The sequence below is a fragment of the Perca fluviatilis genome, chromosome 19 (genome assembly GCF_010015445.1).
Source record: "Perca fluviatilis chromosome 19, GENO_Pfluv_1.0, whole genome shotgun sequence".
Classification (NCBI taxonomy): domain Eukaryota; kingdom Metazoa; phylum Chordata; class Actinopteri; order Perciformes; family Percidae; genus Perca; species Perca fluviatilis.
The window spans coordinates 26,680,362-26,708,238 of NC_053130.1; the positions used below are offsets into that span (position 1 = coordinate 26,680,362).

The 27,877-nt window shown below is 41.5% G+C and overlaps 1 protein-coding gene across 1 annotated transcript; it reads right to left on the reverse strand.

Annotated features, from left to right (window-relative positions):
• Positions 1–8,535: 8,535 nt before the first annotated feature.
• Positions 8,536–27,302, reverse strand: LOC120548198 (rho-related GTP-binding protein RhoQ). Its single transcript, XM_039784280.1, has 5 exons — positions 26,682–27,302; positions 26,269–26,327; positions 15,620–15,784; positions 13,604–13,699; positions 8,536–10,338 (listed from the first exon to the last, which is right to left on the reverse strand). Exons 1-5 carry the CDS (start codon positions 26,821–26,823, stop codon positions 10,177–10,179), a joined length of 624 nt encoding a protein of 207 aa, XP_039640214.1. The 5' UTR covers positions 26,824–27,302; the 3' UTR covers positions 8,536–10,176.
• Positions 27,303–27,877: the final 575 nt, after the last annotated feature.

A 27,877-nucleotide genomic window follows, 5' to 3' on the forward strand; every position in this document is an offset into this window, starting at 1 on the left:
ACCAGTGAATATGTGACATAGCTTGAAGTAAATCTTATATCCAACTAAAACGTCTCAAAGGAGCATTCATTGCACCAAATGCATGCTCTTGGGGGAATTGTTGGGTCTCTGTACATTATGAGTGTGGTCTAGACCTACTCTATATGTCCTGAGATAACTTCTGTTATGATTTGACACTATAAATACAATTGAATTGAATTGAATTCATAGTCACTCGCACCCACACATGAGGTCATCCCTTGGAGTCAGATCATTCATGAGCACATGACACGAGGCGTAATGGGAAGTGGAAGTGGTGTGAGTAATGTAGTAGTTAGCTGAAGCACAGGGTGAGTTCAGGGGAAATCACCAGCAGTCCGAACACATTAGCTTTTACATCTCTGAGCTGCTGATCTAATTTGTGCTTATGAGAGGAAATGAAAGAGAATTGCCTTAGCACTGATTCTTCTGCCAGGAGTGATTCACATTATTTTACTCAACATGGACCTCTCCTCCGAATGTCTATGCTTTGTCATCTGCAAACAATCCACAATGAGGATATAATAACTTACTACTGTGTCCAAGATGACTGAGTGTGATTCACTTGGATCTGAAAGCCAAAGGTCTGTTGACAAAACCAGTATCACATCAGTTCTGCTACAAATGAGAAACATATGTTTAACTCGAGGGTTAAGTGTCCCAGCTTTCACACCTGACTCATAATATTTTCATAATATTATATTCATAATAAGGATTGTTTCCATTTTTATACAATTAGACTACTTATACTACTAATTTCCAAATGATTGAAGCAGCAAGTTGTGGAGTTTATTCTACTAGGATCATTTTGAAAGAAGTAAAGTGTTGATCACCCTTGAACCGGTCTATTCAATTGGTGGCCCGCGGGCCATATCTGGCCAGAAGCAACCCCTGAGTGGTCCAGCAGAACCAGATAATTTATATCTAGGGCTGGGTACCAAATATAATACTTTTTAGGCACCGACCGAATTGCCTCTAAAGTATTGAGTATCAAAAAATGCCTCGACATTCAATACCCAATTCCAAACCTTAGGAGTAAATCTCATCAGCGGCAGTGAGCCAATAAGGATGCAGCATGCTTCTACCAAGATCTAATAATGTTTGTGATTGGCTGTCTAACGTTACACATCATAGAGACACGCAGGAAAAACTCCACGTTACGCACAGAGACGGCTCAAGGAGTAGGAGCTGAACAATAAATAAAAAGATTTGTGCTGTAATGTGCAATGCTGTAATTTCTTTTTGTTTTATAAAATTGGTATTGAAAAAAAAGTATCGCTTAGGAACCGTAGGTATCGAAGTCCCAGTATTGGTATCGGTACTGGTATCGAATATTTTGTAACGATACCCAACCCTATTTATATCATATATAACATAGGCTACCCTTTATAATTTATATTAGATGTTATATAGTGTGTTTTCTTGCCGGATTTGCTTATGGCACACAGAGAAAATAGACAAGACGGCGAAATATCGCCGCAGACCGGGTAGCTCCCGGCCGCGGCTCGTCCTGTTTGTCTGTCACAACAGCCCATCTACATTTCAAGGTTTTTTTAAATCTGGTCCAACTGAATTTGTAATTGAATAGCCATGCCTTAGAAGAATATGTTAGTACGTAGTAAACTCTAATTTATTGCAGCAAGCTACTAGTCTTACTTTCCAATAAACTAAAACAAATCACAAAAGTGCTGACAGATGTTTGGGCATGGGCAGTCACTCAGGGCACAAATAGAGCTGGATACAGATCAGTTGTGATATTGAATAGATGGATAGTATGCAGGTGACATTTAATATTCAAACTATTATTTGGCTTAAGCACTCATACATTAAAATTGTTATCATACAGTACATTAAACGTTTTGGCGGTGTATGTCAAAAGAAATGATGAACATCAACCGTTTTTCAAACTATGCTGGACTACAGTTGGATCAAGGTATTGTTTTGTCCAACATCTCTCTTTTCGCAGTGCACTGAAACTCAAGGTACAAAATAATATTTCTATCTATTTAACCATGTCAGATCTTGTAATTACTGTTTTAATCCTTATTAACATTTGCGTTTTGATCTGACCTCATCCTGAATTATTGTAAGACTTGTTCATATTAAGTTTCCCTGTATGTTTTCTCATTTTATTGCTGTGTTTGGATATTAGAATTATATTTGTGCCTCTAAAAAAAATAAGTTCAACAAATTTAGGACAAAACTGATTCACAGGGTCGTGCCAATAGTAATGGTGATATGAATCAGTAGTTACAGTAGAAAGCAATATCTTTAATTCAGAGTACGAAGACATAAAATTCAAAATAAAAGATTGCATTAAAACTTGTGAGCAAAAACGACATGATTCGTTCTGTTCTGAATGTATTGTATGAATCTAGATGTACAGTATCTCGGAGTTAGTCACAAAGTGACGTGACAAAGGCAAGATTGCCATCTTGTGGCAGTAGGGGGGGGGGGGAACAAAATTGCATCAACATCCCAATCATGTTTACTGAGCCCTGGTAAAGTGTCTCAAACCCCTCAAATCTGCTATATTATTAATGTAAGGTAGGCTATTCTAATTAGTAGTATTACAGTTTTTTTCGATTGCTAAACGACAGTGGGCACAACTGGATCCACATGTGCAAAACTCTAACTACAGTCTGCACAGCCAGGACATCCAATGTTCTTTATTACGTACCTTTAGTTTTTAACTTTTTTTTCCAGTCATTACATAAACTACTACAGGCAAAATACAGTAAAATTATATATCTAACGAAGCAAACTGCTGATTTTCATTCCTTTTTGTTTTCTAAAAAAACTGGTATGTTATAAAATAAAAATTTTCATGTGAAAGAATTTCACTCTTTTCTTTAAAGAAACTTGAGTAGTGTGAAGTCCCTCAAATTATTCAAACTGTAAAGATGAGAAAGTTTGTAATTTCAGTATTGGTGTTTGACGCTAGTGTTTTTCCTCTCAGTGTGTTCTGAGTGACAGTGTGTGTTATCTAGATGAGGACTGTGCATAGTGTTTGGCTGTACTGAGCCTGTTTTGAACATGTGTTAAGAGTTGTGTTGCTTGGAATGAGTTTTGCAGGTGATGTGAACTGTTCAGCTCAGGTGACTGTCTGTAGTGCAGACTGTTAGAGTTTTGCACATGTGGCTTTAGTTGCGCCCACTGTGGTTAAGCAATCGAAAAAACTGTAGCATAATTATTATTATTATTAGTATTATTATTATTATTATTATCATTATTATACTTTTAAAGTGCTATATGTCAATCGGGTATCATTTTATCCAGGTCACATCCCAGCGTGAAATGCATGCCCATGCGCTTAATTTCAAACGGTACTTAATACAACAATGATTTCTCTATTCTGTATGTATGAATAGCTGAGTCATAAATTTTAGGCTAATTCCAAAATATTTAGCGACACAGTCATGCCTCTCAAGATACATTTACTGTATGAAAAACATTGTCTAATACCTTGGCAATGGTATTGGTCTACTTTTTACAGTCAAGTATGTCTTTAGAGGTTCATTGTGCTGAATGAACTGTGAGTGAACCCAGACATGATAGATACCAGCTTGCCTTTGAAGCACAAGGCAGTCAGCAGGGTGAGGCTTGAGCTAGTGTTTAATAAGGTGCAGTTATTCGTTTATAGGACGTTTTAAAATTAACCGACCTCTTTTAATTATTTACTAAATCTAGCACATGTAGCACCAATCATTCTGACCTGTGGGTGACAGTCAAACACTAATGACATTAGATGTTAGTGTAAAGAATGGTCAGCTTGTCCATTAGGCCTACAAATTGTTTGTCTTTATTGAGTCGTATACTGTCCTACACCGATCTATGCTATGGAAATGAGCAAATTAATGTCTCCTGTCCACAATACATGATCATTGACTCTTCCATGTGGAAAATGGAATAAGGGGGAAGGCAGGAAGGCCTTTGTTTAGCTAGCTGCTCTGCACAAGTGTTTCACTTCACATTTGCCAGTGTAATGTGTGGTACTGTGCTTGCTAGCGCTTGATGTTTAAACTGTCCAATAGGCATATATGTTGAGCTATATTAGAATATACTCAGCCAAGCTAGAGTGCTTGCAGGACGAAAACTCAGTTCACAGAAAAGGTAAGAAAAAATTATGGTTGAAGTATGGTTGAAACTCTGCAGGCATGAACACATCATTCACCAATGCAGGCCACCATGCAAGCAGTCATGGCTTTGAATGAAGTGGTAGCCACAGTGTTGTATGTTAAAGAGCCACCTTACATACATACATTCTGTGAATGTCATTTCAAAACCTTACCTATATTTATTGAAGATTTTTCCAGTGGCCCATTTCAAATAGTTTCCTTTTAAAAAGAGACATTTTGTACTTTCTCAAGTGTCATAATCACATTGTTAATGGACACATGGGTGGTCAACGGCTTGCAATTGTTTGTCTGAGCATTGATCTCAGCGAAATTTCCCTGGATAAGATTAAAAACAATCCCGCATAGTTTAGCAAAGTCAGCTTTAAAGATAAAATGTATTGTCATCTATAAAGCCTGGTCACTATTATCTAGCGCAAACCAGTTTATAACGCTAGCCTTCGGGAGAGAGGGTAAATCGCTATTTCTACACCACTAACAAGGCTCAAAATAGCACTACACTTCAACGGTAGCATAATGAGGGTCCCTACATGTAAACCGAAGCATTGAGAACTTTGTAAGTGTACAGACAGTTTATTAAAAACATAGATTATAAAGACAGTAGCGTTCATGTATACATGCGGGTGCCATCTTGGGAAACAGTCATGACATGTCAAGCTGGAGACACATATGATTAGCATGAAAACATATCCCAGAGAACGGATAGACTCGGTACACATGTTATTAACCCCTAGGTTCATTTTGCGCCAGAATTGTCCTTTAAATTATGGTTTCTTGTATGTTAAAACTGCACCATTTATATTGTGTATTACATGGATATGAGTGATTTACAATTTGTTCAGGGCAGTGTCACATCTACTGCCAGAGCCAAGAGGTTACTCTGTGTGTTTTATGTCTTACAGAGACATTTATGATAAATGATATAGGACCATGTATCTTAACAAATAGCTATACGCTTTTGTTTAGCAGAATCAGCTCTGCTTCAGTATATCAAAGAAGCAGGGCTCCAGAACCCAACAGACACGTTACTGAGATACACAAGATGCACAAGGCAAGAGATTTTATCACCATATATGGTAAAAAAATAAACGAGAACAGAAGGGTTGCGGAGGAGAAATCAATCATCATAGTAAAAAAAAAAAAAAAATGTCTTTGTTTGGCAAATCATTACTGAAAATGCATTAATAAGTAGCCTATGATTCATTGACCTTATGAATCCTGACATGCAACTCTTCCATACACAATCGTACATTAAAAAGTAAAATAAAAAGGTACAAGTAAAATAAAAAGTATTGGAATGGGTAACTCTGGTCTGGGTATTACTTGGTATCGAATCAAACCAAATTTCATAGTATTGCCCATCCTTAATGCAAATTAGATGATTGAATATTATGCCGTAAATTGTGTTATTCTTGAACTTTTTTTTGGTATGGATTCATAACTCACCTAGACAAAATGTATGATTCAGAGTGGTTTCAAACCCAGAAATGGTCCTAAATATGCATTTTTAAAGAATTGTTTTTGTGGGCATTTTGGCCTTTTAATGGATAGGACAGTTGCAGACAGAAAAGTGGGGAGAAAGACGGTGAAGACTTAGCAAAGGGCCACAGGTCGGATTCAAACCCTGGGCCACTGCGGTAAGGACTGAGCCTTGGTACATGGGGCGCATGCTCTACCAGAAGGCACCCCCTAAATATTCATTTTTGAGATGCTTATTTAAATTGTGAAACAAAGGCAGCTGACTCAACCCCCAATAGCAACAGTGTGTCCAATGGTTGAAGTACCTCTTAGATGGCAAACCCGATACATGTGAAGCAGAGTAAAAGAAAAGGTGTGCACGTTAAAGTGCCTTCTAATATCTGAGTAAAAAGCAAAGATGTGAGGGACATTCTATATATAAGTAGCCAGCAAGTGGCGCTCATGCTCCAGAGATCAACACAACTCATCCATGTACACCCTTAGCAGTGGCATAAAAAGTACACTGACAGGAAAAATGAAACTATCTAAACAGAGCAGATCAAAGCATACATAGATGAACATAAAGGATGTGTGCATTCATTCAAACACGCCTCAAGAGTTTAATTCTGTTGACCTGCTTATCAAGTCAACCCAGTGATGTCTGACCTGTAATGAACACGAATGCCCATTTCCAGGAATAAACACTGCAAAAGTTAATTTCACAAATGCGTTCTAAAGCACATCTGACGCTGTCCGAGTTAAACCCTCCAAGCCGGTTTATTAACACAGTAAACACATTTATTGAGAAGAGAGAGGAGCATCAACGGGAGAATGCATTGGTGGCTGTGGCACTTAGGTCCTGGATCCTGAGGGTGGACCTTCACACAACGTAAGCAAGCAAAACTGTCCGAGTGAGAAGGTTAATCACCCCGCAATCCACTCTGCTGCTCAAAAAGACAGTTATACACCGCAGGCTGGGACAGAGAGGAGGAGCACCATTTACATTAAAGCTTTAATCAATCAGCATATCGGACTCTCAACACAAAATGAATACAAGTCATTTAGCAAGAGTTGGCACCTTTGATTAATATCTTTAAAAAAAAAAAAAAAGTTAGAAAAAGCCAATAACAAATGCATAAAAATAAGAAGAGCTGATATTTACCATGTTTGGCTTGCAAGAAAAAGTTCAGTCACAACCTCTACAAGTTATATAGACATGTAGGCTTGAAACCTTTGTTGCATACAATTATTTTGGGAGCTCATAGGTGTTTAAACTATTCTTTAAATCCTGGTAAACTTCACATATCTCAATATTTTGTTTGAAATGTTGTAGAATGTGACTTTATTACATGGATCAATGAGTTCTTACGGGATAACCTGTTTACAGTGTTGTTAAAAAGTGGTCAAATGAATGTCTCCGTAGATAAAACCTTTCACAGCTGTCATGCAATAATTTGGTAATTATTTGAATTCAAAACTCGGGCTTGCAAGTTTATGGGTTAAGTCCTTTCAAAGTTCTTTGTGACTACAAGCTCGTTTCAAGTTAGTAATTTACATCGGGTTGCACCATTGAAACTAAGAAATATCTTAGATAGATAGATAGATAGATAGATAGATAGATAGATAGATAGATAGATAGATAGATAGATAGATAGATAGATGGATCGAAAGTGTCAGTTCAGGTGTATCGACCATGTTCCAATATTACAGTTTTTAACTTTTTGAAACGAGTCTACAAGCTAACGTCAGTTGATTCTGACTGGCTAACGCTATATAACAGCTATGTTATACAGTTGGTGTAAAATATTTAGTAACAACTAATCTCAAAGAGAGAACTAGTTTCTGTGGCGCAACCCATTTTAATTAAAGCTTTAGTGCGTAACTTTTTGATATTAATGAACGTCTGTTACATTCAAGCCATTGCCAAATGAGTTGCTACAAAGCTAATCAAGACTATCAGCTCCACACAACTCTCTCTCTGTATTCCTCAGTATGGCTGTGTTCAGAAGATTGTGTCATCTGGTGACTTTCCCGCGCAGAACCTCGAGTGAAGGGTCCATCATGTTTTTTTTAATCCTCCGTGTCCTCCTTGGCTATTAGCAACTGCGTGGAGGACGGGTGGGGGTGATGTGTGATCACGTAAGGCTTGTATCATGTGGACGCGTTGACAGTTTTGTTGTCATTATATAGAATTCCTCATGGGGGCGAGAGAAACTACGCACTATAGCTTTAAGTGATGTGTAAATCTCCACCTTGTAAACATTTTTGTTAAAATAGGCCAAAACTTAAGAACAGCTGCTGCATCCCCTTCTAGAGTCAGTGTCTTTCAGGTATTTCCTTAAAAGCGGATATTATTATATAGCATTTTAGAGACTTGATGGACTATCATTGTGCATGGTAAGGCTATGTTCGAAATGGCATACTAATGTACTGCATACTACATACTCAATCGCATACTACATACTCAATCAGTATGTACTGCATACTAGGGCTGTTGGAACACATTTTGGGAAGGCGAATATAATTTGAATAGTAAAAAAACCTATACTAATCCAACACAGTCTCACGGCAGTTCGTGAAATGGTCACGTAATTTTTTATCTATTGATTCGTATACACGGACACGTCTATCTCGGTTTTTTTCGTGATGGTCAGCACGTTTTTTAAACTAATGTATTTCAATGGGAAGCATCTTTCGTGATCACAGCAAGATTCCCAGTTGGGTTTAGGAAAAGAAGAACGGGGAAAGGAAACGTGACACACGGGACACGATCCCCGGTCTCCAGGGTGAAAGTCCTGTGTTGTTTGACCCATCCACCACCCTGACCAACCTCCCTACGCCGATTTTCGGCCTTTCATACTACTCGCTACCATAGAAAAAAAACGTGCTGACCATCATGAAAAAAACGAGATAAAAGTGTCCGTGTACACAAATCAATAGATTAAATTACGCGACCATTTCATGAACTGCCGTGAGACTGGGTTGCCTAATCGAATGCTGAAATTACTAATCAAATGTGTTTTTTAATCAATTATTCATTATTTTGTCAAATGGTTAATTATTTAAATCGTCTGCCGTGCAGTCCGCCATTGGACAGTCTGAAGAGATGCGATGCATTTTGGGGCGGTTGAGTATGTCCAGTAAGGTCACGTCTCATACTCTCGCCGGTATACATGCGGGCCTTTATCTCGTATACATAATCCACACGCTATATACTATATTAACGTGCTACATACTCAATTTTAATTCATAGTTAGTATGAATAGTAGGTTAGTATGCGATTTCGAACACAGCCATAGTGTGCTATGCTCATACTTGTGCCTGATGGAAAAGTGTGCCTCTTCTGTGCTTCAATCAGACATTTCTGGGAGAGGAGTGTTCAAAAGCAGAGGAATGTGCTTTGTTGTGCCAGGAAATGAAGTGGCTCTGACTGTGCTTCATGTTGTGCTTAAGAAATACAGTATCGGGTCACCTTAGCCACCTGATTTTGATGAAAGTGTGCATTTGATTCTTTGGACGTTGGATATGAATCAGTTTCATTTCTAAAATGAGATCACTCTTCTCTCTTCTAAATCTTAAAGGTGATAAAAGGATAACACATTATTGCAGGATAGCAAAAATTCAAACAAAAAATGTAAGCCATCAGCTGACAAAATAATATTTGCAGACTAGGTCATCTCTATTTTAGAGATATAGAATCATTAACTCTGGATAATACATATTTAGAAAATGGATCTTCAGTTCCTGGTGAAGACCTCGGCCCCCAACCTACAGTATGTTTTGGCATGCCACACCATAAAATAATGGGGTTTTCATAAGGCAAAAACAAAACTCTAAACTTTAGAATAATACAGTTCTAGGTCCAAAATGTGTTGTCTGAAAAGCATTACACACATTATTGATTTGTGTTATCCCACACACAATGTTCATTTGCAGGCCCTCAATTGGCAAATAATTGGAAACAGACTTTGTGGGCCAACAGAGTCTTTGTGGCACAAGTTTTCAATCGAAAATAACCTGGGCCCTTACGTCCAGAAATGTATCCTGGCCAGTGTCACAGTGTCCCTTAAGTCACAGCCTCTCATTATTTATCAACTGCAGGGTTTCTCTGATCTGCTCTTCTTTAGAGAAATGCACAAATCAATAAGCTAGCTTTCAAAACCATAGAATATGAACTGCTTAAAATGTAGCATTTCTCTTAAAACTGAAATGTCATTTTGTGTGTTTTCGCATGACACCTTACAACAATGTTGTACAGGATAAATGATTAAAAATGGTTATAAAAGAAAGTACTTTGGAGGCGAAATGTCTTAGAAGAAGAGACTGACTTGAGTTTTGTGCTCCTTTGGTAGTAAACTGCATCCTCAACCTGTGTTGGACAGCATGAGAGAGTTATGGCCTTTCAAGAGCCCTGCAGCCTAAAAGTAGCTCTTGTTTTGTCCTTTTTTAGTCCTCTCTTTTGTCTCACTCTGCTCTCTGTGCATTTTTCTTCTCTCTGTCTTCTGTCTTCTCCAGTCCAGGTTTGGTTCATGGTTGGTTGCTGAACGATCTTTGGGTTTATGTATCACGTGATCAGACAGCAGTTGATGCAGCGGGGTCCCAGTCTTCTCTTCAGAGCTCCCTTCTTTTTCTTGGGAGTCAGGATTGCGATGATGGCCTCGTCAAACACCGTCTTCAGGCCCTTCTGGGTCAAAGCTGAACATTCCACATAGCAACATGCACCAATCTGATGAGAAGAAAAGAACGGACGGATCATCAGTCAAAAAACTCCAGTACAATACAGCAGTCAACCAGCAGTTATTATACTGTAGATATAGTTAAAGGAATAGATTGTCTTTCTCTGCCCAGAATTATATGAGAAGATCGATACCACTCTCATCTTTGTAGGGTAAATATGAGGCTACCGCTAGCAGCTGGTTAGCTTAGCTTAGCATAACGATTGGGAATAGGGGGAAACAGCTAGCCTGGCTCTGTTCAAAGTTAACAGAATCCGCCTACCAGCATCTGTGAAGCTCATAAATTAACATGTCATGTCTTGTTTGTTTAATCCATGAAATAACTGTAAAAAGTCTACTTGCTGTTTTACGAGGGGATTATACTGTATGTGGCGGCCTATTTCTTGTCCAGGAGCAGTTGTCAGGCAAACAACAGAAGTTCCAGAAAGTTACTGGACCCTGCCAAGAAATAGTCTGATACATAACCCCCTCTCAATGGCGCCGGCAGCCATAATCCTGTACACACTGTGCGTAAAAAAAAAAAAAAAAAAGTCTTTGAGAAATGCTACGCATCTAATGAACAATGCATAAATGCGCTCAGGAGCAGCAGCTGACAGCAGCTCTGTTCTGCTCTCTGCTCTGTTCACAGTAATCATTTTCTCATTAATTATACGTTATTTCACCAACAACCCATCCACTATTAATCAGAATGTTCATTTTTATGACTCGATCCATAGATCAACTGGTTGCTGGACGCTGAGTATCGCCGAACCCACGGACGGAGCTATAGCATGTTGTTTGAATCATCTGTGTTAACATGGACATGAATATTGCGGTTATGAGGCTTATCCGGTTTATGATCATATTCGAGATATGATGTTTAATATGGCACACAGAGAAATCATATTTATTCATATTTCCGTACTGGCTCGCCGACAGTTGTCTGCTCTGAGCACCTCCACCTCTCTCTCTCTCTCTCTCTCTCTCTCTCTCTCTCTCTCTCTCTCTCTCTCTCTCTCTCTCTCTCTCTCTCTCTCTCTCTCTCTCTCTCACAAAACGCTTCAGTAAAATAATGTCATGATCTGGTCATAATGATATGATAAAAGTATGCTAGGAGCACACTCATACACATTAAATATTATAAGAGCAGCTTATTTCTGGCACAGTAAACCGCTTCAGCGGGTGTTTTTTGTGCATACTATGAAATAGAATCCTGCCGGCACCACTGCCCCCTGTAACAACCACATTAGTCATTTTTACACTTTTTAAATTATGATATATATATACAAAACATTTTTATATATATATAATTATCCAAATAAAATATAATGTATTAAATTAGTGAGCTTTAGAGGTGCTGGTAGGCGATTTTGTTATCTTTGGACAGAGCTAGGCTAGCTGTGTCCCCGTTTACAGCCTTTTTACTAGGTTTAGCTAATTGGCTCAAGCAACATATTTGGCGTACAGATATGAGAGGTATCAATTGTCTAACTCTCAGCAAGAAAGTGAACAAGCATATTTCAATAAATGTCTAGCTATTCCTTTAAAAAGGTTGTTATTATGCAGCACATGTATTTTTTTAATCCATATTGATGGAACTGTGTTTTAAGGTTCTACAAAAACGGTCAGAACAGCGGCACAGTAAGTGTTCAAAGATTCATAAAAGCAGATGCTTAGCTCTGTCACTCCAATATAATGGTAAAATACAATAGCCTAAACACTGAGGATTGTCATAAGATGAAAAAAAACAACCTGTTCCATCCAATTGGAGCAGTTTTTGTTAAAGGATTTCTAATTTTGACATAGACTTATATGGAACACAGGTCATTTAGAGTGACAACAGAGAGTTGTAGGTAATAATGTCCAGGGTAGAATACTGCTCACATTGCAGGAAATAGCTCTAATCTGGGTGATTTTGAAATAACTCGAAATTATCTCACACGGACACTTGTGGTCTCAGAAAACGTTGTGACTCCCACAAGCCATGAATCCCACCTAAATCCTATCTAACGTTGCCAAATTTGCATGGATAGGAGTCTAGATTGTAATATTTGAACGTTTGACTTTTATTCTCGGTTTTTGGCTGACAGTAGCGATTAATCACAGACCACAATTGGTATCTTCCTCCTACAGCTTAAAACTCGTCTGGACATCCATGTTGACCCAGAATGTATTCCTGGATTCATTTCCAGCCAAAGAAAGTACAGAAGTCTTATTCCAGGCATTTCACTGAGGGAATGACATTTCTACAGAGACAGTCATGGGTCTAATCAACACACAGGACTTCTACAACAGGGAAAGTGAAAACGTTGGCTTTTAGACTATTTCTCCATCTAGATCAAGTACATTTTGAGGATAAAACTGGTGTTAGGGGCGCAACAGTTCACATGCATCGTACCATATCGACAACCTCCACGCTTTTTGTAAGGTGTGTCGCATTGATTTTAATGTAGCGCACGGCGGGGAAAATGACATCACCCAGCACATTAAAACACACTGGCACCATCGCGCAGAAGAGGCACATAAGGGCACACAGGCGATTTCATCCTTCATCATGAAAGAACAGACAGAGGCAGAAAACATGAAGCAAGCTGAACTCAAGATGGCAATGTTGGTAGCACAGACTTACAGTACACTTAACAGTAACCCCCCCACCCCCCGGTTGTGCTGCCATGCCCACGCACAAATCTCCCGGATTTTGAAAACCAAATGTTGGCAGGTATGGTCTCAAAATCCCTTCGCTATGGGAAACAACAACAAACTTGGGAGCTGAGGAGAAATTTTGGATTGTGTAATAAGGCATGGTTCTTACGGGGGAATGATTGTAAAGAATTATAAAGGATATGTTTACGGCGTTTACGCTCTAAATGGGACCAATTGGCGGGGATTGCTGTAGACAGAGTACAAACAGCGATACTCTCGTAAGAGCAAACTACGTCCTACCATGTATCCAGCTAACTTCAATAGCTCTTGTTACTGTATTGTGTGAACAGTTAACTTCAGTTAATATTGTATGTGGCGTTTTCTTTTGCGCGGTGCAAATGTTCCACCAGAACGAGTTCCTTCCCGAGACTATTTAGCAGAACCACCGCCGCTGCGTCTGGAGCTTAGCGCCGCCCAAGATGATTGTGATTAGTTTAAACAAAATTGCAAACAACCTATCCCAGAATGTACGTATGGTGTAGCCAGACCTTACACCACAGCGCTGTGGAGATAGGCCTGGCAAAGCGAGACTATTTATTACTTCTCCTCTTCAGTAGGAACAAACATACAAACCTCCTTGGCTAGTTTTTGTCCCTGCTCAGTGGGTATGGGCTTCTCCTTCATGTCATTCAGTTTGGCAATGGTCTTAGGGTCATCACGGAGATCAATCTGAAACAGATAGGGGACACTTCCACTGAGATAAGTCACCATTGTAATTTCTTATTGACTTTTACTGATTTGACATTACAACACTTTTCTCAACACAGCCATGAAAACTAAACTGTATAACTGACAATGTGTTTTTCATTTTCTAAACATGTTGGCCCACACTTCCTACTCTTGTGCAAAGATATTTCGCAGCCAACCACAAGGTTCCTCACTCTATAGTTGATTCATTGCAATGCTCAGCACACACACAAAACTCACCCCCATCTTAGTAATAATAACCAGCTATGATAAATGCATCCACCTGCACAATCGTACTGGGAACAACCTTTATTAACCCTTTACTTGATTGGGGTGATTTGTGTCTGTGTGGCTAACTGTTATGAAGCTCATGCGTAAATATCAGCATCTGGCCGAAGAGCAGCGAGTGAGTTATGACGGGAACTGATAAAAGGGCAATAAACATCAGCTGACAGGAGATAAATCAGACACCCACTCCATCCTCTTCATCACTGCTGTGCCTTGGCTGCACTGGCATTTGGTTGCCAGGGAACACAGACCAAAAATCACCCACAAGTCAGCACTCATTTTTGGACATAAGGTATTGGCAGTGGGTTTTAATGCTTAAGAAATATGCTAATACTTAGGATTAGTGTCATCTCTAAACATCTTCATGAGTTTAGTGATGCTTCTATTGAAGATCACAAGACATAAGTCCAGCGTTAGCATCTTTGCATAAGTAAAATGCTGGTATAGACATTTACCTTCAAGGCAGTGAGGACTCCTGTACCACATGACATTTTAAACCCATATGAGAATCAGGTTCAGGGCTTCCAGGCTGCAATAAGAGGTGGCTAAATCATATTAATAATTTTTTTTTTATATGTGTGTGTATGTGTGTGTGTGTGTAAACACAGTCTTATGAAAGTAACACCAGCGATTGTGCGACCAATGAAAATTTGGGCAGACAAGAGCATATCGACCAACCAATCCACCAACTGGCCAGTAGGTGTCAGCACAAAAAAAAAGGACGGAAATAATTAAAAGGTCTGGCTCTGTCCAAAAATTTTCTGACAACTAACAGTTGGCGGGCTAAAGGGCCTACAGTAAAAAACTGCTCCCACACAACCAACCAAGGTGAATTAAATGCAAATTTGTCTCTGAATTTAAAGTGCTCATATTATGCTCATTTTCAGGTTCATAATTGTATTTAAAGTTTGTACCAGAATAGGTATATGCGGTGTCATTTTCAGAAAACACCATATATTTGTTGTACTGCACATTGCTGCAGCTCCTCTTTTCACCCTGTGTGTTGAGCTCTCTGTTTTAGCTACAGAGTGAGGAATCTCACTTCTGTACCATCTTTGTTGGGAGTCACACACGCGCAGTAAGTACTACTAGCCAGTCAGAAGCAGAGTATGAGGGCGTGCCACGCTAGCAGCTAGGCGAGCATTATAACGTGTGTTACAAAGTGACGCAAGTTTGTCTCTGAAGTAAAGGCTGGACTACAATAGAGCTGTTTGGAGCTGTTGGTGAACAGTGTTTTCTGTTGGAGATGGTAAGTCCCTGTCGGGTGGAGTTTGGGCTTTTTCACTTTGTAAACCTATAACATGCACAAAAAAAGATATATAACACAATAAAGGAAAGGGAAAAAGCCAAAAAGCATAATATGAGCACTTTAACTAAATATGTTTGTGTCCCGATGGCAAACAGAGTCTATTGTTTTTTTCTTCTACAATCTGAATGTAAAATTTGGTCTAAAACATGACAGTTCATCAGTTTACAGTGTAGGCACATATGTGACAGATATTGTTAATGTATCCTTGAGTATCCAGGCATATATATGAATACAAATCACTTAGAAGCATTCATTTGAAGCTGAGCGTGAGGGCCTCTGGCAGGAATGGTTAATTTTGGACTTACCTGGGTGCCAATGAGCAGGTAAGGAACACTGGGTGCATACTCCTGCAACTCGGGCACCCATTCCTCACGCACATTCTGGAAACTGGCAGAGTTTACCACCGAGAAGCAGATGAGGAAGACATCGGTCATGGGGTAGGACAGCGGCCTCAGGCGGTCGTAGTCCTCCTGGAAGGAGAATAGCACAGGAATAGTTAACGTATGTGGGGTCATGGGAGGATGAGAGGTCAGGAGACATCGGAGAAATTGTTATCCATGAATTATTAAAGCATGTGAAAAATGAGCTCCGAACACAGACAGACTTTTACTCCTCACTGGAGCCAGGAGAGCTTACTAACTGTGGCTGTTTTAAAGGAATGATGTGGAATAATATGACCGGAATGATGCACATAAAGAACCACACTTGGAATTGAGTTATGACGAGAAAAGAATGTGAAGAGGATGAGCTTCACATGAGAGTTGACAGAGGCATTAAGGGATTATTTAACAGTCGTAGTCCTTAGATTCAAGCTGAGTACAAAGCATCACAAGACATATTCATCTCCAGGGGTTAAAGTGGGCCAGAACCCTTCGATTAACAAGTAAGTCAATCTAATTGGCAGTTTCAGACATCAGTTTTTCCCGTTCAAATATCCATTCCAGTGTTTCCCCTATTCACTCTTAGCAGCGCGTACTGTGGGTCAGTGGGTGATGGTTGTGGTGGTGAGTTCACACGTCTGTAAAAATAGCAGGACAGTCGCGTACTATCTGTCAAAGTCAGTTGAACAGGTGAAGATCCCATTGCTGTCTACCGGTTACAAACAGGCACTGTAGTGAGTGTAAAATAAAATCTCATCAGTGTCAGTGAGCCAATAAGCACGCAGCATGCTTCTACCAAGATCTAATAATGTCTGTGATTGGCTGTCTAACGTTACACGTCATAGAGACACGCAGTAAAAACCCTACGTTACGCATAGAGGCGGGGCTCACATAGTAGGAGCTGAAAAAATGAAAAGATTTGTGCCGCAATGTTGTAATTTCCTAGCCTGGCTTCGCCCTCCTATGCACTTCCGCTCAATTTTCATTTTCCTTCAGTACACCATCTGGGTTTGCGGTATATTCTTGGGTTTTCTCCGGCCAAATCTTACCGGTCCAATCAGCGAACAGAGGGAGTGGCTGAGAACGATGACGTTGAGGTCGAGTTGTAGTTCTGTAATGGCGGCGGAGAAAGATGCGAGCGAAGCCATTCGGTCCATTGTGGCAACGCTGCCGAATATCCAGAAGTTAAAGCCTGAGCAAGAATAATCTTTGCTGAGTTGTGTTGGTGGCCATGATATTATGGCCCTCCTCCCCACGGGGTTCGGGAAAAGTTAGATTTTCCAGCTCGCTCCGTTAGTGGTGAATGAGTTGGCTAAGGCGAACGCTAGCTATGCTAAGCTGATAGTTGTTGTTGGTCTCCCCTCTTGTTGCACATGCACATGACATACGTCACGACCAAACGTTAGCGATTGGTTATGGCAGATCCAGAGTGGCTCTGGGCAGATCCAATAGATTTAAACTTCAACAGTGTACCCGCCTTCAAGGAAGTCAATAGAGAGTGGCCAGACTCTCTGTACAAATGAAATGTACCAGAGTCTGGTAGGACCAGGCTGGTAATTTACTTTTGTTTTGTAAAATTGGTAAGTCCCGGTATCGGTACCGGTATCGAAAACTTTTAAACGATATCCAGCCCTAGTAGCGACACGGTAACGCGCAGCAGATCCTGTGTTTTTAGCGGAGCTGGACCAGAGAATATTCAGTTAAAACAGATAGGTGATGCTGTTCCTCCCTCATTGATTTCCCTGAAGTTAGCTGGAAGTGACTGTAGCCCTGGTGTATATTTATGTGGACTAACTGCGTCGGGCTCCGCTTAAAAATAGCCTTTGCAATGTGGTAACAGGTAGGCAATTTGGGCTTTTGTTCTGTGATTATTTTGTCATGGAGTAATCACACCAGTCATAATTTTAGTTTTAATGAACACTAAACTCCTGGGCCATATACGGAAGCTTAGTCCTCGACACAGTAGTCGCGGGTTCAGTTCCGAACTGTGGCCCTTTGCTGCATGTCTTTCTCCCTCTCTCTCCCCTTTCATGTCTAAAGCTGTGCTATCTAATAAAGGCCTAAAAATGCCACTCAAAAGAAACTAAACTCCTGAGTCCCGGCTGTTTCGGAAGAATAAAATAACGAGAGTTATGTGATCTTTGGGTTCCCCCACCTACCAGATCCCAATTTAACCCCTGGCCGTCTCCCATATTGTTTACACACATGGTGTAAATAGATAAATGGCCAATTCACAGACACAAGACCGTCCTTTGTGCATTGGCTCAAGCGTCCTCTTGTCCTCACTGGAGATAAACCCTTTTGACAGAGTGTCTTGACTTGCACACATATGAATATTTATGGCCCATCTCACTTCTTCGGATGGCACTCACAGGGATGGTTTTCTGCTGCTAGCTTGAAGACAGGGGCGATCAATGGATCTGCAGTAATTAGGTATGACTCAACCAGACTAACTTGGTCCAAGTGAATCAATTCTCACTCTCTTGTCTGGAAAATGTATTGTCCACATCCCTGAAATCAAAGCAAATTGGATAGTCGCCATGGGACAACGGAGCGCTGGCATGACAGTCTTTCATTTTGATGCCTTAAGCGAGTCACATTCTCTGCCAAACACACACAGCACAATCCAATACGATCACACTGCTATACCCACAAAGACAAGTCCTTCTCACGCAAATGCATTAAGGGAGATGGTTATGCAAATGTCAGAAGACTCTCCAAACAGCAGTAAATCAGCCAGGAGAGTATGTCATCTTTTGTCGCCCGTGTAATGAATTTCAGATATACCGACTTTATATTGGTTTGGAGTAGATGATGAAAACAGCGTACAAATCTTCAAGCCTGTAAAGTAGATGACTCAACTATGATCCACTGGAGTGGGTCAAGTGGATATGATTCAAAAATGTATGATTTTTTTCATACTCTTCCAAATGAGTACAGTATTTCATAGGTTTTCACAGAATTTCAAATAATTCTTTGTGGCTGTTTTGCACTTCTTTGAGTGACCGACAGCTTACTTGACACATTCTGAATTTCCTTATGTGATAAATCAGTTACGAATGCAAACCATCTGGTGCTCCATGCAGGCTGAGACTAATGATAAGGCTGACCGCAAACCTTATGAGACAACTCAGATTGTTTTTTTGTATAGTTTGAAATATTGTGAAAGACCAATGTAAAGACCTCAAATTGTATAACAACTAATGATTGGTGATGTCTTCACTTCCTTTAGTGGCACCATGAGGTTCACATTTTTCGTCTTTAGTGAAATTTCTCAACAACTACTGGATGGATGGCCATGACATTTGGCGCAGACATTATTGTTCCCCTTTAGAATGGATTGTTTTAACTCTGGTGATCCTGTCATTTTTCTTGTAGCGCCAACCAGGGTAACATTTTTATTTGTCCAATACTTTGGTAAATGATCAAATACATACCTGCAAAGCTAAGGACTTTCCCATCAGCTGTACTCTGTGTTAATTAGCATGTGTTGTGTGTATGTGTGCATGCTAACACGCTACACTAAGAAGGGTAAAATAGTAAACATACTTGTTGAACATGCATGTTAGCATTGATGCAACTATTCTGTTATTCCAAAATTGCCATAAAAGTAATCCTGCTCATTGATTTGCAATAATTCCCATAATGGTCTAATACACAACAAGAAATATTGGAGGGATATCTACATTGGTAAAAAAAAAAAAAAACTGTTTAGCAAAATCTGTAACAGTCAACACATGTACACCATTACATTGTGCCCAATCCTATCTAATAATTGTATCCCTCTTTGGGAGAACATGTAACAGCACATATGGTTTGCATTTCATACATTATGTGCTTTCCTCTGCCCCCAAAGATTGTGTGTGTGTGTGTATATGTGTGTGTGTGTGTGTGTGTGTGTGTGTGTGTGTGTGTGTGTGTGTGTGTGTGTGTGTGTGTGTGTGTGTGTGTGTGTGTGTGTGTGTGTGTGTGTGTGTGTGTGTGTGTGTGTGTGTGTGTGTGTGACCCTTGCTTGCCCAAGTGAACCCTCCGATCCCCCGGTGAGCCACAGACATAAAGGCACACAGTGTAAGCCACTCAGCAGTTTACTGTAAACAGGCCCAGCGGCGGTGCTTCTCTGAGACCCATCTCTGCCTCTCACACTGTTTCCTCAGTACACCCCTGACACTTTACCAAAGACAGTATGCCCGCTAGCCACTCAGAGTCAGTGTATACAGCAAGACACAGACAGAATGTGTACTCCTACGTAGCTCCAACGCTCTATCTTATGTTTGATCAGACCTCTCGGTCCACAAATGTTTACACTCATGCTGCTGTGAAAGGGCTTTGGATAAAAGTCGTACAGTTTTATTAATACAGTTCAAGAGTTCACAAGTACATCACCGAGACATTGCATTACAGTCTTTCCAAAGTAGTGCAGTAAATATTATGGCCACTGGAAGGGGAAGAAAGGAAAGACAGAAAAAAAAGAGAAAAAAAAAACAGAGTGGCTTCATGTGTGTATGATCTATTAACACTAACTTCTGTCCATACATGTCTATACATTTCCATCAGGGTGAGGCTCTGCGTCTTCATTGGCCAACGTGTGAGCTGCTCTGGGTGACTGTGCTCTGTTGACTCAGTGACATATGAGTGCAATGATATCAGTGAGTCCTTCCCTCCTCCTACCATTCTCTCTCCCTCTCTCTCTCTCTCTCTCTTTTCTATCCTCCTTTTCTGCTCCTATCGCCTCCTCGGGGCTCTATAAACTGGCAATGTCAACGGAGTCAGAGACGCCTGCTCTAACATGGCCGCCGGGTGGGAACACAAGCCTAGACACAAGACGCTTCTATTCACAAAGTGCTGTCTCTGATCTACAGATCTGGATTTAACCTAAAAAAAAATTATTTATATATTTATGCTCCTTTCTATTTTATTGGCCCTTTAATGGTGATTCATTATCATTAATCACGGCTTGAGTGCTGATGCTGTCACGTCTCGTCCCTATGTCAAGTTTCTGTGTTTTAGTTGGTTTCATGTTTTCTGTTGGTTTTCCATTTCCTGTTTTATTTTGTAGTCCCTCTGTTCTCATATGTGTTGTCTTGTCTTGTCTTTTGGTTTTCCCACCTTTGTGATTGTCTGCTCCGCCCTGATGTCTTTCACCTGTTCACCAGCCCTTGTGTCACCTGCCCCTTGTTAACCCTTGTTTACTTTATTTATTTAATCTCTGTGCTTTCTGTGTCTGTTGTTGTTTGATTGTCGTTCAGCTTTCATTTGTCTTTTGTTTTAATGCTCCGGCCTGTCTTCTGTTGTATTTTTGTGTTCCTGGATTTGTTCCTCGTTCCTTCCGTGTTCCGTTTTTTTTTCTGGATTACTCACCTGCTCAATTTACATGTCTGTAAGTCTCTTTGTGTTCTCATTAAATTATTGTTTCTAACTGCTGCCTCTTCTCGCATCTCTGCACTTGGGTCCAAGCCACACCTCTGACAGATGCACTCTATTCATGCCTATATGGTGAGAACATCCTGCCATACTCCATTCAAAAGATCTGATCTGGTTAATGTTGCCTTTAATGGCAGGTAATGGAAGTGGCACATAAAAAGAGTGGAGGCCCCCTGCCTACAGCAGAACAGCAAGTAGTGGGGCTACTCTAAAGTGTAAAATCTCAAGTTGAAAGTGTGAGCTGAGGCATGTCTATGGTATTCCTGTTTCTCCGTGTCGAAGCAGCTGAGTGGTGACAGGCTCCCTGCTGGGTAAAACCATGACCCCCTTCAACCCCTCACGCCCATCCCCAACTGCCGCCCTCCCACCCCCACTACGACATCTGCGGGTCACTGGGCTACTTTGACTCATCAGACTGTACCGAACCGTAACTGCAGTTGAGTGTGAGAGCAGTTAAAGGGCTGAGCAAAGGAGGAACAGTCCAACAACAAAGAGGGGGTTATTAGGGGCAGCAGGGCACGGATCCCACCAGGTCACAACTCTTGAGTTGCTACCCCTAAAGCATTTCCATGGGTACCACATAGGGCTGGGCAATATATCGATATTATATCAATATTTTGATATGAAAATAGATATCGGCTTAGATTTTGGATATCGTAATACGACAAAAGTGTTTCTTGTGTTCTTTTCCTGGTTTTAATGGCTGCGTTACAGTGGAGTGATGTAATTTTCTGAACTTTCCAGACTTGCTATCTGTTTTATTATTTGCCAGTAACCGCTTAGTCATTATATCCACATTATTGATTATTTATCTAAAATTTCATTGTGAAAATATTTTGTGAAAGCACCAATTGTCAATGCTACAATATCGTCGCAATATCAACATCGATGTAGTTGGAATATCGTGATATTTGATTTTCTCCATACCCAGGCCAAGTACCACTAGCCTGGCTTCGCCCTCCTACGTACTTTGCTCAATTTTCATTTTCCTTCAGTATACCGTCTGGGTTTACGGTATATTCGCGGGTTTTCTCCGGCCAATCGAACAGACGGAGTGGCTGAGAACGATGACGTTGAGGCGCTAGTTTGAGTTGAGTTGTTGATTTGGAGAAAGATGTGAGCGAAGTCATTCGGCCCGTTGTGGCAACGTTGCCGAATATCCAGAAGTTAAAGCCCGAGCAAGAACAATCTTTGCTGAGTTTTGTTGTTGGCCATGATGTTGTGGCTCTCCTCCCCACAGGGTTCGGGAAAAGTTAGATTTTCCAGCTCGCTTCGTTAGTGGTGAAGGAGTTGGCGTTAGCTAACGTTAGCGATTGGTTATGGCAGATCCAGAGTGGCTCTGGGCAGATCCAATAGTTTTAAACTACAGCAGAGTACCCGCCTTCAAGGAAGCTAAGACTTGTCAATGGAGAGTGGCCAGACTCTCTGTACAAATGAAATGTACCAGAGTCTGGTAGGACCAAGCTAAAGTACCACAGCACTTAGCATCCACTTCCTGTTTCCTCCTGTTTCCACGATGCTAGATTTTCTTGAGTGCAACAGCAGTCGGAGAATGAATGAATAAGTAAAGCCTTTCCCCTTTGTTCCCTTGTCACATTCAGCAAAACAGACTTCGCCGACCTTCCATATGGAATAATTCAATAGGCAGCGGCTGGGGGAGCGACGTGGCAGCGCGCAGACAATAGCAGGCAGGGCACGGTGGCCCTCGGCTCAATGCCGAGCCGTGATTATGTGGCCCTGACATGTGACACCGACGAGACAGCGTGGAATTACATCCGATGAGTGCACAGCAGGGGCGGCGTGTACCTGTGCTGCCGATACCCGTCGTGGAACAGAAAAACACTGTGGGGTAAATATCACAGGGAGCTTGAAGCCATGTGTAGACATGTGTAGCACAGGCCAGAGGTGGAGATGATGGAGTTTTAAATGAAAGAGTGATAGAGGGAATGGAAAATGAAACTGAGAGGACTGAATTTATCCACTTTCTGAGCAATTCCACCCCCTCCTCAACCCCCCCTCATCTGTTTCTCTCTCTCTCTCTCTCGCTCTCTCTCTCTCTCTGTCTTCTTTTCCCCCTTTCTCCCTCTCTCTTTGGGGCGCCGGGTCTTTGATCAGATGCTGAAGCTATAAACATTACCAGCTGGCCTTGTGCTCCACATAAAGAGGTCAACAGAGTCGGGGGCAGAGGGGGTTGCGTTTTCCAGAGCAGTAACTCTACTCTCGGTGGCCGGCAGAGAACTTCTCCATTTCAGAGACACTCTGAATCAGCTAAAAACAAGTCCTCTGACACACACACACACACACACACACCATATCAAACACGCCACGATAGACAATAAGGTTGTGTTCCTCTTTTACAACTGAGTAGAAACAACTCTACCATCTGTTTTCTTGAGAACAGAAATATAACACAGCCACAGGTAGCTGTTTGGGTGGGTAGAAGGAGGGAGGCTGGCTGGCTGGCTGTGGTTTGCTATTAATGGACTTGTGCATTTAGCATTCATGAATGAACAGAACAAAGAAACGGCTGAATATTCTCCGTTTGACCTTTCTTTCAGCATAGTTTTTGTCTTTCCGATGACCGGATCAGATTTCAGATTGTGACTCATTCTGACTTCACACGGTTAAATCCGGCCCTGAGGAAAGCGTTGACTATTCAACATTTGGCATGTGTGCAGTTTTAGGTTGCTGGGAAGGACAGGAGGTTAAAAGGCCTTGGGGCAGCGAATGTGTGCACCACTGATGACGAGTCTGGCAGCGTAGCTACTCAAAGTAGAGACTCAAACTTTAATCGCCATTCCAATTTCAACTCCTAACGATCACAAAAACAGAGTAATCAAGAAAAACTATTATTTTGCCCATTACATTTTGCAAGTAAACTCTCTTATTTTGTCTTGTGTTCTGAAGGGGAATTCAAAAAGTTCAAACAGGGAGTAGTATTCGGGGAAATTTCACAGTTCAAGGTGTTTTCACTGTCGATTTGTTTAACTGTTTCACTGTTTTTTAAGTTCAATAAATGCAGCATCTTTCCAAAAGGAGTAATTAAATGATAAATTCAAATAATGATTTATGACTATGAATTAAATAATCTTGATTTCAATATTGACCAAAATAATTGTGATTATAATAATTTTTTCAATGCCGAATGTAGCCTGACAAGCCAGACCCACATCAAGATGTTGGGTCTGGGAACTCCATCATTGGCTGGGCTCAATCCGAGGGGCGGGATAAACGGTTGTCTTTTAAATTCCCTCTGCACGCAATAGGATAGCGCTACAACCAAGCATAGCAACGCTTCTTTGTTTTCAAGTATCAGGGAATTCCAAGGGGTTAAGCTTCGCTTCAGAACTCGAACCTCCTATGGCGCCATTTTGATGCTACCTAGCCATCACCTCCCGTTAGCATTCCACTGACTAGCATTCACTTTGACGTCACTTGACAGTGAATAACTTTACATCTGAAGCGTTTAAAGACTCTATTTGTCCATTGTTTAGTTCTAAAGAAACACGACAATGTATAAAAGGCTCCATTACCTTGTACCTCATGTTATGGCTTCGTAGCAGACGTTTTTGTAAAAATAGGCTAACGATTGTGTCACATAGTAGAGGAATTAATTAGTGTCACATAGTAGAGGAATTAATTGGTACAGGAGAAGCTTGCAGGCAGTTTCGACTTACATGAGCTGTTTAGGTTTAATTACTAATGTTAACTAGCATTTTAGTTAGCAATAATTAGCCTGTGCCCATGTTATCTCCTTTCATATACCTACGCTCTCCGTCTCTGTAAGATTGGGAATGATTGAGATTTCTCTTGGCACAGCTACCAGAAGACTTACAACTTTCAGACATGTTGCTTACGTCACATTTACGTTGTCTCTCTCAGTTGGAGGCTGCGCAGTAAAGCAAGAGATCACTGGAAAAGTACTTCTAATATCCTTCACTGGTCTCCGTCCAGAGCAACGGGGTCTATTGGTCCATTATATACTGTCTATGGGGAATTCACGCGGAACTGTCGCAACTCTGCCGTCAGCCCGCCCTCCGACTCTATACACGATGTGATTGGCCTGACTGAAGTTTGGTTTTTCCAGCTCGCAAGCCAACGGAAAGTTGATAGACTCTTCTGTTACTGCATTGCCCATTTCTCGTCTCAAATGTTTTCAGAAACATATTTTAGTGTACTGTTTAGCTGTAAAATGAGAAAGTTTGAAAACAGATCAGTCGAGCCAAAAACCACGCACCGCCCCTGGGCCGAGCAGCCTAGTAGCATAGTGACAGTTTGAGCAAAGATGACAAAAAGTTACTTTTTATAAAAGTTACCAACTGTAGCTTAAATGAGCTACGGCTGCAACTAACAAATATTTTTTATTGTCAATTAATCTGCAACGTTTTTCAACAACAACTGATTATCCACATTTTTGCCGATTTATTTGCGTCAATCGTCTAATCGGTTACTTGACTAATCATTTCAGCTCGAGTCTAATCATCTAAATTATCACATAGACCAATCACCTAATACACTTGCTCTAAAACTGTAGTCTTTAGAAAGTTCTGGTGGCAAATAACGCACCATATCTTGTGCTGATGTCCTCAATGAGCCTGTGTCTGTTGTGTGTTAACATGGTTTCCTCTGTCTGTTTACACTGGCTCTTCTGCTGAGTGGAAACATTAGTGTGTGTGTGTGTGTGTGTGTGTGTGTCTGTTTGTGTGTGTGTGTGTGTGTGTGTGCACGCCATTGGATTTTCAGTACAGTTTTTAACTCGTGCCCGCTGAATGGCACATTGTAAAGAAAAAGCCCAAGCATTAGGCAGCTCCCTATTAACAAACCTGTGACATCACTACTGGACATAGGAGCCCTGTTCTCCACATAATAGAACTATTGAAACCCTTTCACTACCATCGCTGTCCATGGCACAGCAAACTGGCAGTAAACCCATGTGGGGAAAGCATCCGGGGGGGGGTGGGGGGGGAGGGGGGGGGGGGGGGGGGGGGGGGGGGGGGGGGGGGGGGGGGGGGGGGGGGGGGGGGGGGGGGAAAAGGGAAAAAGAAAAAAAAAAAGAAAAAAAGAGGGAGGGGGGGGGGGGGGGGGGGGGGGGGGGGGGGGGGGGGGGGGGGGAGGCACCAAAAAAAAAAAAAAAAATAAAAAATACACTGTACCTGACCAGCTGTGTCATACAGTCCCAGCAAGTACTGCTTTCCACCAACGTTGACACTCACTGCAAGGAAATGACAAAAGAGCAGTTGAGAGGAAGAAGGAGAGAGGGTGAGAGTGTTGAGGGGGAGCAGAAAGGGAGGGAGGGAGGGAGGGGCTCAGGGTCCCCAACCCCTCTCCGCTATGAAGAAGGCAAACAAGTGGTTTTGATTATAGCAACAGATGCAAGCCAATGCAGTTGGAGAAAGAGTGGCAGAGGAAACAGGGGAATTCACTCAGGCAACATTCTATTCACTCATATATTTAGATATTCAATCTGATACATTACAAAACACAGAGTAGCAGCAGTTCAACGTGTCAGGGTGTTGTTATTATTAAACGCCCATGACGGACATAATAATAGAAAAATGATTCCTACCTGCATAATGATCAAAGACTGTGGGTACATACTCCTCTGGAAAGGCGTCATTGGCATAGCTCATCAGAAGACACGTTTTTCCCACTGCACCGTCTCCGACCACGACGCATTTTAACATGATGGTACCGGTTCCGTTAGCCATGATCCCGACCTTACCATCATCATCATCGGCCCCCCGACGCACTGTTGTCGTGACCCCCTCCTCCTCCTCCTTCTCCTGCTGCTGCTGCTGCTGCTGCTGGGCGGTGATCCCCGCACGGCGGGCATCACCACAGTCTGAGGCGGACTGCCTGGCGCGCAGAGTCGGACTGGAACTGCATCTTTCTCCCCACCACCGGTTAAGGTATATTTGACCGCGAAGGAGTTCTCTTTTCACGGCTGACACAATGAACAAGACCCCTCAATCGTAGGAGGTCTTAACGCGGGCTTTCCCTAACCAAGAAAAGACCGTGTTTTCTCCGAAAAAGTAGCCCACTGCCTGTTCGTCGTGCCCCGCTCCCCGGTGTGCCCCACGCCTGTGCTCTCGCTGCCTGGCGCACTGTGCTGCTGGTGGACAAGGTGGGTGCGCTTGCTGGAGAGGCGGAGCTTGGTTTTGAAAGCAAGGGGCTCTGGATAAAGTACACTCCGCCTGGTGGGGATGTGTGGCCCAAGGAGTGTAAGAAATTACATCATAAATGTTAGGAAGACAAGCACACATTATTTTATACTCTGTAAAGGGATAAGCCTAGAAGGGCAGTATGAAACCCCACAGGAAATACTAACACCCCCCCCTCCCCCCCACACACACACACACACACATACACACACACACACACACACACACACACACACACACACACACACACACACAACACACACACACACACTGTTTAGTAGTACAGTATGTCTATTTCGATCTATTCATCTCCTCAACCACAGTCATGTGAAAAGCAGACAGAGACTTCCCTAAATTTAGAAATGTTTACGAGTTAGAATTAAGTAACAACATTTTAGTAAACTAAACAAACCAGTGGGGTATATTATTCTTACATGGTATACTGGACTGTCTGGTAGGAGAGATGCATGTCCAGCCAAAGTGAAATCAATATAACCTCACTATTGTCTTTATTTAGGGAAGGAGTGATACTTCTAGTGGGTTTAGGGTGATGTGTGTGTGTGTGTGTGTGTGTGTGTGTGTGTGTGTGTGTGTGTGTGTG

Excerpts from the sequence above, each read along its gene's own strand:
- LOC120548198 (XM_039784280.1), bottom strand. The coding sequence starts at position 26,823 with ATGGCTAACGGAACCGGTACCATCATGTTAAAATGCGTCGTGGTCGGA. Across the intron at positions 15,785-26,268 it reads TGTATGACACAGCTGGTCAG|GAGGACTACGACCGCCTGAG; the intron begins GTACAGTGTATT and ends TTCTCCTTCCAG. Across the intron at positions 10,339-13,603 it reads GACAAAAACTAGCCAAGGAG|ATTGGTGCATGTTGCTATGT; the intron begins GTTTGTATGTTT and ends TCTTCTCATCAG.